Source organism: Euphorbia lathyris, chromosome 5, assembly GCF_963576675.1.
Source record: "Euphorbia lathyris chromosome 5, ddEupLath1.1, whole genome shotgun sequence".
In the NCBI taxonomy this organism is placed as follows: Eukaryota; Viridiplantae; Streptophyta; class Magnoliopsida; order Malpighiales; family Euphorbiaceae; genus Euphorbia; species Euphorbia lathyris.
The window spans coordinates 4791662-4804134 of NC_088914.1; the positions used below are offsets into that span (position 1 = coordinate 4791662).

Sequence of the window (12473 nt, forward strand, 5' to 3'; positions counted from 1 at the left end):
GATATTTGAATTAGAATAAAGTATTATTTAACTATTCAAAACGTTCTTTAAAAAAAACTTTGTTTTTTTGGTCTCATCTATTATTTGGTAACATTTGTTTTACCTATTTGAAATGTTATTATTTGCTTTTACTTATTATTATTATTTGATAACATTTAATTTAACTCATTATTCAAAATTAGTAAAATCTGATGGCTGAGATTTCATCAATTTTGAATAGATAAGGACAAACATTAAACCAAAAATAAGCATTTTGAATAGATGAGTAAACATCTGTTACCAAATAATAAATAAGGGGTCAAAAATCAATACTTTCAATATATGAGGGACCATTAAGTTTATTTGAATTCTCTAGAAAATCGTTAGGGGCAAAATTAGTGTTTATCCCTATTTTATTTTTTTATTTTTATATTTGTATAAGATATTATATTAGAAAAATATAAATATAAATAAATATATAAAGAAAACCCAGCAATCATATATTTCACTTGTTTAAGTTGATTTTCGCTGTTCTGTTTCATCTGACCACCCAAGCCCAGCCCTCCTCTTCTCACCCATTTTCCTCTCTCTCTGCAGATTTCACAGCTTGAAAACCCTAACTTCCTCCATTTTCAGCAGCTTCACCTCTTTCGTCTCCGGTCGTATTCTCCTTCTCTTTCTACATACTCTCTGTTGTTCATTTTGTAATTACTAGAAAGTTCATCTTTCAATCCCCTCCGAATCGCCGATTCGATCTTGCTCGCTTGGTTTCTCATTTGATTCCTATATTTCCCCCCTTCTATTTTCTCGACTCTCCGATGGCTGAAACCAAGCTCGATCTGCCCGACTCCGATCACTCCTGGACCCCTAAAGGTACTGTTTGAGTTAGTTTTGATTTCTTTTTCATATTGAGCGTTTAATTAAGTTTTAGTTTAATTTTAGGTTTCGATTGATCTGTACTCTGCTGTATTTAATTCGTGCTTATTTAATTGCTTTGGATTTTCTTTATTTCTTTCTGAATTTTTCTTGTTGAATGCTAAGTTCGGTCGTTGATTTTTGTGGTGATAATGGAGATCCTGTTGCTTTTGTTAATGATTTAGGCTATTGTTTTTGGATTTGGTTCAGGAATGTCTACTTTGCTTACAACTGTTTGGTGTAGTTTGTTTTTCTTTATTGTTAGTGTATGATTTTGATCCATTCCTAGCCGTTCTAAATATCATCAACTGCTACTTGCTCATAGTCTTTCTCGATGTTTCAAATTTTAGTTCCCTTTTCTTGTAATTGTTTTCATATTTTAGGGCTAACATTTATTAGGTTTAGTATTCTTTTTATTGTAATTGATGTCTTAGGTATACATTTAAGATGGCAATTAAACATTTTCTTCCTACAGTTACTTTTCATTTATGAATTTGGATGATGAAAATTACCAATGAGGCTATTATTCTGCTAATTTGTGCATCAATGGTAGCTAATGACAGTTTCTTTTCACACGATTGTTAAACAAATAACATTCATCTTATGTATTTGTTTTTCTTGTTAATCCAGTTGAAGCTCCAGGAAGTGATGATAAAGGCCTTGTGGGGTTACATGACGAGACAAAAGGTCTCTCTCTCTCTCTGTCTATTTTTTTTTGGCATTTCAACTTTTAACTGGTGTAACGATATGGTAATTGCTTATGTGTTTTCCTCCATGTATAAGTAATATTGTTGACTGACCATGTATCACAGATCAATTGGCATCAGACAGCAGCATACCTCTGTCTCCTCAGTGGCTTTACAGCAAACCAAGTGATACCAAGATGGTACTTTTTTACCTCATCTGAAGAACATTACCTTTTCATTTAGTTTCTAAAATATTTTAGATATGTGCTATTGAAATGTCAAAGTAGTTTTTGCTATGTTTTTGACAGTATTAATTTGTCATAGTTGGTTGCGAGTATCATTTTTAAAGTTGGTTTCAAAATTTGTTTTTGCTTCAACTCCGTGGCTTATTAAACCTTGAGATTTTGCACCTCTTGATATTATTTGCACATCTTTTCTCTCTTGCAATGTGTTAAATGCTTATCATTTGAATCTGGTTCCGATCTTATTAAGGATTGATACATTATGCATCTACGTTGATTTGTATTAGAAATTTTTTCCTTGATGATTTATGTGCCTACTTTGTCTTTGGATTAGTGATAAGTTTTATTTCGTGATATGAATGGAGATTTAGCCCCTTGAATGGGTCTTGTTCTTATGCCTTGGCTTTCATCTTAGACATTGTATTTTTGTACAAGATTTGTTTTGAAATTCAAAGCTATTGTTAGGCGAAACTTTGGGCAATATAGTGTTCTATTGATCTTGATTATTTGATATCGTTATTTCTGAAGAATGCCATAGCTAGGGTATGTTTAATTCCTAATGATAATTTTTCATGTGTTTCTCCGCCTTTCATCAGGAATTTGACTGGGGAACTGATGCCTTTCCAATACATAAATCTTTTCTTGTTTCCTTTTCCATTTCTTTTAGCTTGATTTTTCTATAATTTGCTATCTTCAAGTACTGTCATTAGCATATTTTCATGAAGGCTCACTTTCCATGGGTGTATGACAGGATATGCGTGCTGTAACTTCAGTGTCTCTTGGCAATACCAATGATCCAAGCCAGAAGGAAGGTTGGCGTTTGGATGGAACTGACGAAAAAAAAGATTGGAGAAGGATTGCTAATGAAAATGAAAATAGCAGCCGCTGGCGTGAAGAGGAAAGGGAAACTGGCTTACTTGGTCCTCGAAGAGATCGCAGGAAAACAGATCGTCGTGCGGACAGTGTTTCAGTCAGAGAAACGATGGAGAACAGAGTCTTGCCTTCCTCTGATAGGTGGCATGATGGTAATAACCGCAACTCAGGGCATGAGGCACGCCGAGATAGTAAATGGTCATCTAGGTGGGGTCCTGAAGACAAAGAGAAGGAATCTCGGTCTGAGAAGAGGACAGATTTGGAAAGAGAGAAAGATGATGCTCACAATGACAATCCTTCATCCATCTTGAACAACCGTCCAACTTCTGAGCGTGAATCAGAGTCTAGGGACAAGTGGAGACCACGACATAGAATGGAGGTTCATTCCACAGGTTCCGCTTCCTACCGTGCTGCACCTGGATTTGGACTTGAGAGAGGAGGGCGGGGTGACAGTTCCAATTTGGGGTTTGCAGTTGGACGAGGAAGATCCAATGCCGTTGGTAGGGCTTCATCTATAGGCACAACTGCTGTTCCTCAGTTATACAGAGGTGGAAGTGTCATTGGCAAGCCACACCTTACAATGAATGCATTTTGCTACCCAAGAGGAAAGCTTCTTGACATTTATCGTCGGCAGAAGCTTGATTCTTTTTTTGCTGCAATGCCTGACGAGATGGAGGAATTGCCATCAATAACTCAAGTTGGCTTTGTCGAACCATTGGCTTTTGTTGCTCCTGGTGATGAGGAGGAGGTTAGTAACTTGGAGTTCTTCCATTTATCCATTTATGTCCCTGGTGGGCATATGTATGAGCAAAGCATTTTTCATTTGACTTGATTCTTTTCTGTGAATCAATTTTTGTGATGCTGACAGGCTATGCTAACTGATATATGGAAAGGGAAGATAACGAATAGTGGAGTGATGTTCAATTCATTTAGAAAAGGGAAGTCGTCTGAAAGTGGTTCAGGTAATTTTAGCTTCACTTGATTTGATTGTTTTTTTAATAATTCTTATTTATTTTTCATCTGAATTGTTCTCTACTTGTATTCTCATGTAAGGTGGTGGAGAATATGAAGTCAATGAAGGTAAATTGGGTATCCTTCCCTCAGTACCTTCTGAAGAACCTGCTGCTAACCTTAATGCCATAGACGATGGTTCCTATCCAGTTGATGGTGATCATTCCTCTTGGAATCATGATGGACAAGTAAATATGGTAAAAGGTGAGAAATATATTATCTTCATCATTACATATGCTAATTTTCTGTATATTTCTTGTGGAAATTGTATTATTTTGCCATCCTTATTTTTATAATTGAGAGAAAATGATTGGATATGGTGGTGTTGTAGAAAAAGCGGTTGTTGGAGAAGAAGGAAACAAGGCTGCAGTTGATAGAGTCAATGCCCCGGTCTTGGAGAGAGACAGTGCTTGGAATACCAAAGAAAGCACTTATTCTGTTGATGGTTCTCAGCTTGGCACAGCTGGAGATAGGCTGGTGGTGAACTCATTTCCAAGTGGACATTTTCATTCTGATGGCATTTTGTCTAATCCTGATGTGACATCTAAGCTTCCTGATGATTCAAACTCTCTATTTGTTCTCCCTTCTTCTGATCAAGACCTTGGTAGAACTAAATCACACTTGGCAAGAAATAGTGAAGCAAAGGACTTGGAAAAGGAGATTTCACTTGAGGACTTGTATTTCTATTATATTGATCCTCATGGGGAGACTCAAGGGCCTTTCCTTGGAGCTGACATCATGTTATGGTTTGAAGAAGGTTATTTTGGAACAGACTTGCCAATTTGTTTGGCGGATGCTCCTCAAGGTACACCTTTCCAAAGTTTGGGCGAGGTCATGCCACGCCTGAGATTGAGGTCTGGGTATCCCAATACTGAGTTGGAACAGTCTGGTGCTTTAGGAGGAGAACCTTGTCTACCTTCTGGTTCTGCTGGTCTGGAAAATACTGATTCATCTTCTGTAAATGAGCTCTGCCAGCCATTGTCTGATTTCAGTTATCATTCATCTCAGCATGCTCAACCAAGAATGTCTGAGCGTGAGAATCCACTGCAATTGCCACTCTCTGAGGATCAAAACTTTCACGATTTTGTTGCCCAAGATGAAGGTATTTTCTTGTTTCTTAATATCTATTTGTACTTCTAGATTTACTTGCAGGGTTCTCTTCCTATTCTATGCTAATTGTTTTGATTTTCCAGAAATTGTTTTTCCTGGAAGACCTGGGAGTGGTGGCTACTCTGGTATCCAGTCATCTGGAAATGCTCATGATTCTTTGACGAATGCTAATAGCATCCACTCTCTTCCAAATGAATTTACAGAACCTGGTTTACCATATCAGAGTGAAAATAAGTTGCACCCTTTTGGCCTATTCTGGTCTGAGCTTGAAGGTTCTCAGACAAGACAAATTGATCATTCTGATATACCTTCTAGCGTGATGAGGTCTTCTCCATTTGGTGCTATGACTGATCCAGCTCCTGTTGCTGAGAAATGGTCTGATGCTTACAGACAAGATATGCTTTCTGTTCCCAACTCATTTCAAGATGCTACTGCTGCTCGCCATTTGTCCCTTGTCGAACAAGAATCTAATCGTTTTGATCTAGCGGAGCAGCTTATGTCACGGCAATTTCAACAGCAGCAGCTCCAACAGCGAAATTTGCTGTCATCTCATCCGCACTTGAATCAATCACTCTTAGACCATCTGCCAGGTCTGAATCATATTCAACATCAACAGCTATCAAACCATCCTGATGTGGAGCATCTTTTGGCACTTCAGCTGCAACAACAACAACTACAACAACAGAGACAGCTTCACTTACAGCAGCAGCATCAGTTGCAGCAACAGCAACAGTTTCAACAACAGCAGAAGCTTTTGCAGGAACGACAGCAATCGCAAGCTCGGCAGGTACTTCTTGAACAATTGCTGCATGGTCAGATTTCTGATCCTGGTCTCCCCCAATCACATGTTGATCCAATTAGAGGGAACAACATCATTGATCAAGTTCTATTGGAGCAACAACTTTTGCATGAGCTGCAACAACGATCTCATAATTCTCAGAGGCATTTTGTTCCATCTATGGAGCAGCTTGCTCAAGCAAAGTTTGGGCAGACATCCCAGCATGATCAGCAAAGGGATATGTTTGAGCTATTATCACGTGCACAACATGGACAAATGCAATCTCTAGAGCATCAAATTCTTCAAGAACAGTTGCAGGCAAGGCAGTTGTCAATGGGATTGAGGCAGCGGAATATGGAAGCAGAGAGGCATGTTGATTCTCTCTGGCCTGTAAATGAAAATGATCATTTGGTAAGGACTCTTGCTGGTAATGCCAGAGCTTCTGGAATTAACCCATTAGAATTTTATCAGAGACAGCAGAGGGCACCAATTGAAGAACAGCTGAGCCATCTTGATCGAAATCTTTCATTTCAAGACCGACTTCGGCAAGGGCTTTTTGAACAAGCATCATCGCCATATGAGAGGTCTCTGTCTATGCCTGGTGGTGCTTCAGGGATGAATATGGATATTGTAAATGCTATGGCTCATGCCCACGGTTTAGATATGCAGGAGTTGAACTCAAGAATGCAATCCTCTGGTCAATTGGGGGCAATGTCTTCTGGCAGCCACCCACATAATTCACATCATCCCGTGGTTCCTAATAAATTCCATGTCTCGCATCTGGATGCTAGTGATGGCCGTTGGCCTGAAAGCAGTGGGTCTTTAGCAAATGACTGGATGGAATCGCAAGTTCAACAATTGCATATTAATGCTGAACAGCCGAGAAGGGAGTCTCATTCTCAAATGATTCCTGAGGATCCAAGTTTATGGATGTCTGATGGAATGAATGATGACAAGTCAAGAAGATTGTTGATGGACTTGCTACATAAGAAGTCTGGGCATCAGTCTGCTGATCCGTTACACAACAATGATGGACAATTTTTCGAGAAGAGGTCACCATCAGCTAACTACTCTGTATCAAGTTCTTCAGTACATCCTTTTGGTGCTATTCCAGACCGAGAAGCCAGTTTGAGCAACTCATTTGCAGTTGGATCATATGGTTCTAGTTCTTGTGAGTCAGCAGAGATTCCTTTTGCTGGTGAGCAGGCCATCAACATGGGAAATGCAGAAAATTTACTATACAGATCTGAATCGGGACTATTGCGCGATGGACATTCATCATTAATGAGCTCTAATGAGACTGCTCAGGCTGTTCTCTCCGACTCTAATTTCTTCGATAAGCCATCTATTAATAGAGAGTACCTAGAGGTAGAAGGGAGGAGGTATGCATCCAAAAGCCAGGCTATGACAAGGCCAGTTACTGATATTCACAATGGCATATCCGAGCAGGCGCGGTTAGTCTCTGCAGATCGTGGAGAGGCTTTCGGCAATTCTCTTAGTAGACATTCTTCTCTTGGTGTTTCTGGTAAGATTTTCTTTAGTATCTGCCAATACTTGCATATGTATATATATATGTTCAAGTATTCTTATTAGTCTTGAAAATGCAGGCTTTTACGATGAAAAGAGTGGATCACAGAATTCATTTGTTGAAGATATCAACACGATTCAGTAAGTTTTTCATATGGAATTCCTTTTCTCTTTCTTACTGTTGATTGAATAAATCGGGATTTCCTCTCCAGTAGCCTCTAGGAGAAGTTGTAACTCTGTTCCTGATAATTATTTAGGTATTTTAACTTAATTGTGAGTAGGATCTAAATCTTGTGATTATGTTGGAGATGATAATATTTCTATGTTGGCGTATTAGTTATCTATTGTTAAATCACACAAAATGCTCAACCTTTGATTACTGTCCAAATTAGGATAACCGTTTGCAACAGCTACTACCCGTGTACTCCGAACGCTTTATGTAGATTTTCAGTGTTCGTTGCTGAACGGCACTTTGTTTTTCTTCTGAAAATCCAGCTTCAAAAATTTGATTTGTAAAATGCTCTATTTGACAGGGTACCCCTACCAACCAAAGGCCAAGAAAATATGTTATTGAGGCGACCGCCTGTTTCCCGTTCTTCATCATCGCAAGAAGGGATATCTGAGCTGATCTCCGATGCAGCTATTCGGGGAAAAAGTTCAAGTGGTGTCGAAGGTAGGTTCCTTCTTTTTCCACCATACAGTTAATACTGGTAAGGGTCTGTTATGTTGCTCACTTTATCCTAACAATTCTTCCGTTTAACTCTGTAGGGGGAAACCTACCGAACCAAGCTTCCGATGCAGCATCTGGTAAGAAAGAGACGCGTTTCCAACGCAGCTCATCTTGCAGCGATGCTGATGCATCAGAGCCATCATTTATAGACATGCTTAAAAGTAATGTCAAGAAGACCGCCACTACATCATTTCAAGAAGCGGCTGGGTCAGAATCATCGGAGACCCAAGGGGGCCGGATCGGGAAAAAGAAAGGGAAGAAAGGTAGGCAAATTGATCCTGCTCTGCTTGGTTTTAAAGTAACAAGCAATAGGATCATGATGGGTGAAATCCAACGGGTTGATGATTAGTTTAGTTGTTGGCTTTTATGTATATTATTCATTAGTCATTTACAAGTTGTATAGGTTCACAGCTGTTCAAAGCATATATAGACTATTCTTTGTTTTTTTCCCCAAAAAGAAGGGAGCATGTTACGTCCAAAATCCCCTCCATGTGTTCACTAGTCCAGTATAATGATTTAAACTCGTTAATGGTGAAGACAGACTAACCTCTTGAGCTTATTATACTAGGCTCGTTAATGGTGAAGTAAGACCAACCTCTTGAGCTTATTATACTAGGTCAGAACAATCTGATAGAATCCTTTTTTTTTTTGTCCCCATGGCCCTTCTGTGTGGTGACATCACACGGTGACATGGGGGGGTGGGGTTTTCAACATTTAACCTTAGATCGATTTTACACCAGCATTATTTGTAAAAGGGTGGGTTAAAAATGCTTAGAATTCCTGCCATCTTTTTGTAAAAGGGTGGGGCTAAAAATGCCTAGAATTCTTGACATCCTGGAGTTCAGTTACTGGTTAATTTGTACATATTAACTTTCTTTACAATTGAAAATAATCATTCAGATTCCTGTACTGTTCGAACTTGTTCGTATAGAGTTCGGATGTTGTGTTGTTGCAGGGGAAATTCAGAGTGATAGAGTTCGGATGTTGTGTTGTTGCATGGGAAATTCAGAGCGATTCAGTTTTAAAAAGTTATTTATAATTATATCAAATAGTAATAATTTAAATTTATACAGTAGTAATTTAAATTATGTCAAATTAAATAAATTATCATTTTTAATATGTTTTAGGTAGTTTAGAATTTATGGAGTGATTGTGCCTACATAAATGGTAAAGAAAATCTTCCACATTTAAATTATCTCAAATTAAATAAATTACTATTTTTAATATGTTTTGGATACTATGAATTAGGAGTTTAGAATTTATAGAGGAATTGTGCCTACATAAATGGTAAAGAAAATCTACCACGCATGTGATTTAAATTTACTCCTATTATTTTTAAGAAAGTGTATATTTACTCGTATGGTAAGAAACGGTAGAAATTTGGTAGAAATTTACTTATAATGGTTTCAAAGTAAAATTAAATTTATCCTTACCTAATAGACATTTGAATGGGCTGGTTGGATCAATAATTAGCTATTAAAGTGAATTATTATAGATTTAAAGTGATATTTGCTAACAAAAAGTTACTAATGGCTAACCGACCGAAGTAGTAGGTTAATCGAAATATGTTTAATCAAATTAATTGGATTGGTTAATAGTTTTTATCAATAGACTAGTTAACCGATTATGTGAACTCTTATGTTTTAGTGGTTAAAGTGGTTTAAATTGTAATTAACATAAATTAATTATGTAAGATTAATTCCTTATTAAAATTTAATTAATCCTGAATTAATTGAGAAAAAAAATTCCAATAGTTCTCCCTATAAGAGTGACTTTTGGCTCATTCGAAATAAAAATACAGTTCATCTTAAACTTTTCCTCAATGGCAAATTTTGTTCAGTGACAAGAATTTCTGTTTCGATTCGTTCGTCCCATTTCTTAGTTTTCTTGTGATAATTTAACACGCAATTAGAGTATCACTCACATTTCTGTTGTAACTTGGGAGACGATTATCGATTGCGTTAAAATTTATGTTTGTATTCTTCCTTTCATCCGGCTCATCAAAAGGTTTATTATATCTAGTTTATTGCGATTCTACCATTTATGTTCTTCAATTTAATAAATTATTATTCTGTTTCGATTAGTTTATTCTAGTTCTGGATGTTCTGGAGATAATTCGACACACACGGTTAATGTTTGACTCACACTTTTATTGTATTGTGGGAGACGATTGTCGATTGCTCCAAAATTTGTCTTAAGGAGAGTAATATCATGAGGCCTCATAATCTTCTTCTTCATTTAATCCAGTTCATCTAAACAGGTTTATTATATCCCTTTTATTGCAATTTTATTATTTATGTTCTTCAATTTAATAAAATTATTCTGTTTTCAATTAATGATGAATTTAAAGGTATTTTTTCTTAGAAATTAGATTATATATATCATAGTTGTTAGACCCGGATCAAGCCGGCTTGATCAACCCTGTTAAACCAAAATCGGTCATATTTACGGACCAAAGATGGTCTAGTTTTTTCATCCTTCAAAATCAACCAGAGCTGCTCGAACCGGTTGGGTCAACCATAAACTGATTGACCCAATTTCAGTTGAGCGGTTTGGTCCAGTTAGATTTCACCCATATTTACTTTTAAAAAAATTTAAGTTTTATACAAAGGTAGTATTTGAACCTAGGATCCCTTAATTATAAATAATAAGGCTTATCACTACACCATCCTTTTACTTATGCTTATTATTAACTATGTACGAATATATAGTCATGTTATAAATTAAATAATTAAAATAATATTTAGTATTAATTTTTTTTATTTTGTTTTATATTTAGATAAATATTATAAAAAATTATTTTATATTCTCACTACTAATAAAGTTTAATTAGTATTTAAACTTTAAATATATACAAATTTAAAAATCTAGTAAAATATATAATTTAAGTTTGAATTATAAAATATTTATTCTATTATTTTAATATATTTATATGTCAATAATATATTATCAAAATAATAACTATTTATTTTAAAAAGTATATTTCTTTTTCAATTTTATATATAATGAATTTATTAAATTTTTAATTTTATTATATTAAACTTATTAATTTAATATTTCAAAATATCATAAATTGATATAAAAAAAATTATTATTAGTATAATTTTTATTAATATAGTTAAAATTGTAATGCCTTACAAGTTTAAATGAGAATAAAAATATAATTTTCATATGTTTTTTTGAATTTCGGTTAAATCTCGGTTGAACTTCTAACCATTGACCCTCTGTCTTTTTTCGATTCTTTAACCGGTCTGGTTTTGATATATATATATATATATATATATATATATATATATATATATATATATATATATATATATAAAAGCTTAATCTAAAAAATCATTTATGAGAGTGACACATCAGCAAATGTTGATGAGTCAAACAAATTAAAATCAATACATAAAAGCTCAATGGTGGTTATTAGAGAACTAAATATCATTAATTGAATTAATGTTCATTATTAATTTTGTACTGTTTTAGTGGTTACACTGGTTAACATTAATTCCTCGTTAAATGAATTAGTTCTTAATTGTCATTAATTTTCATTGAAATCGTAGCTTAGAATCTGCACAACACATAAAATTCTCCATCCATATAGAAAAAACCTAAAAACAATAAAATAAAAATCATTGCAGAACTCAACCTTTATCAGTCCCAATGATACCATTGACATTGTCATTTGTAGAATTATTCGATAACCATATTGAATTGACACATATTTTCTTTTAGAAAAAAAATGCTAACCTAATCCAATGGATACTCTAAAAAAGAAGACCAATATAATAACTTTTAAAAAAAATCCTAGCTTGGACTGTGAATATATACCTTAACGCATTAATTAAGACTAGAAAGACATCTAGGGGGATGATGAAAAAACATATGTTAATATTAACATAATTTGAATAAAACCATTAGTTAGAGAGGTGAAAAACAATATTTAAAACAAAAAGTTAAAAATAATAATTTTTTTATGAAAATGACATTTCATCACTTGGACGATATGACATTCTTACAGAATATATATAGGTGCCCACTATGGTTACTTTGTTTTTTACAAAGTACCGTTACTTTTAATTAATCCAATGGTGAAAACCACACCAAGTAACGGTACTTTGTAAAAAACAAAGTAACCATAGCGAACACCAATAAATATATATATATATATATATATATATATATTTAATGGTAAATTTAAAGATATTTTTTAAAATTAAATTATAAAATTTGTCATAAAGTTCACTCATATAATCAAAATATTAAAACTTGATAATGTTACTTTCTAGATTGGATAAAAGAAAATGATTATGCAATAATGCATGATTGCATCTATGCTAAATTAAAAATTTAAAAATTATTATTTTGTATAATTTAAAATTGAATTTTTTATTTAAAACTAAAATCAATATGAAATATTATAATATACCGTACAAAACACTAGTCTAATTAAACTATAATATTTATCTAATTGTTTATTATTTTTTAAAACAATAATAACATAATTTCGTGTCACGTGCATCACACGAGCTTTCAATTAGTTTTGATAAGTCCAATTGTTTTAAATTTTGGTCTTACTTAGAAATGAATGTTATAGATAAGTTTAAAAATTTCAATAAATGAGAGGG

General features: G+C 34.5%; 1 protein-coding gene across 1 annotated transcript; it reads left to right on the plus strand.

The window, feature by feature from the left end:
* The first annotated feature begins 477 nt into the window (after positions 1–477).
* On the plus strand, positions 478–8332 carry LOC136229292 (protein ESSENTIAL FOR POTEXVIRUS ACCUMULATION 1-like). Its single transcript, XM_066017979.1, has 11 exons — positions 478–852; positions 1525–1581; positions 1707–1780; positions 2574–3443; positions 3564–3657; positions 3749–3910; positions 4038–4808; positions 4900–7119; positions 7202–7262; positions 7655–7794; positions 7890–8332. The coding sequence occupies exons 1-11, from the start codon at positions 798–800 to the stop codon at positions 8198–8200; spliced, it is 4815 nt and encodes a 1604-aa protein (XP_065874051.1). The 5' UTR covers positions 478–797; the 3' UTR covers positions 8201–8332.
* Positions 8333–12473: the final 4141 nt, after the last annotated feature.

What these genes read in the sequence shown, in the direction of transcription:
- LOC136229292 (XM_066017979.1), top strand. Translation starts at nt 798, where the DNA reads ATGGCTGAAACCAAGCTCGATCTGCCCGACTCCGATCACTCCTGGACC. An exon ending in GTTACATGACGAGACAAAAG is followed by an intron (nt 1,582 to 1,706) that starts GTCTCTCTCTCT and finishes CATGTATCACAG; the next exon opens with ATCAATTGGCATCAGACAGC. An exon ending in GTCGTCTGAAAGTGGTTCAG is followed by an intron (nt 3,658 to 3,748) that starts GTAATTTTAGCT and finishes TTCTCATGTAAG; the next exon opens with GTGGTGGAGAATATGAAGTC.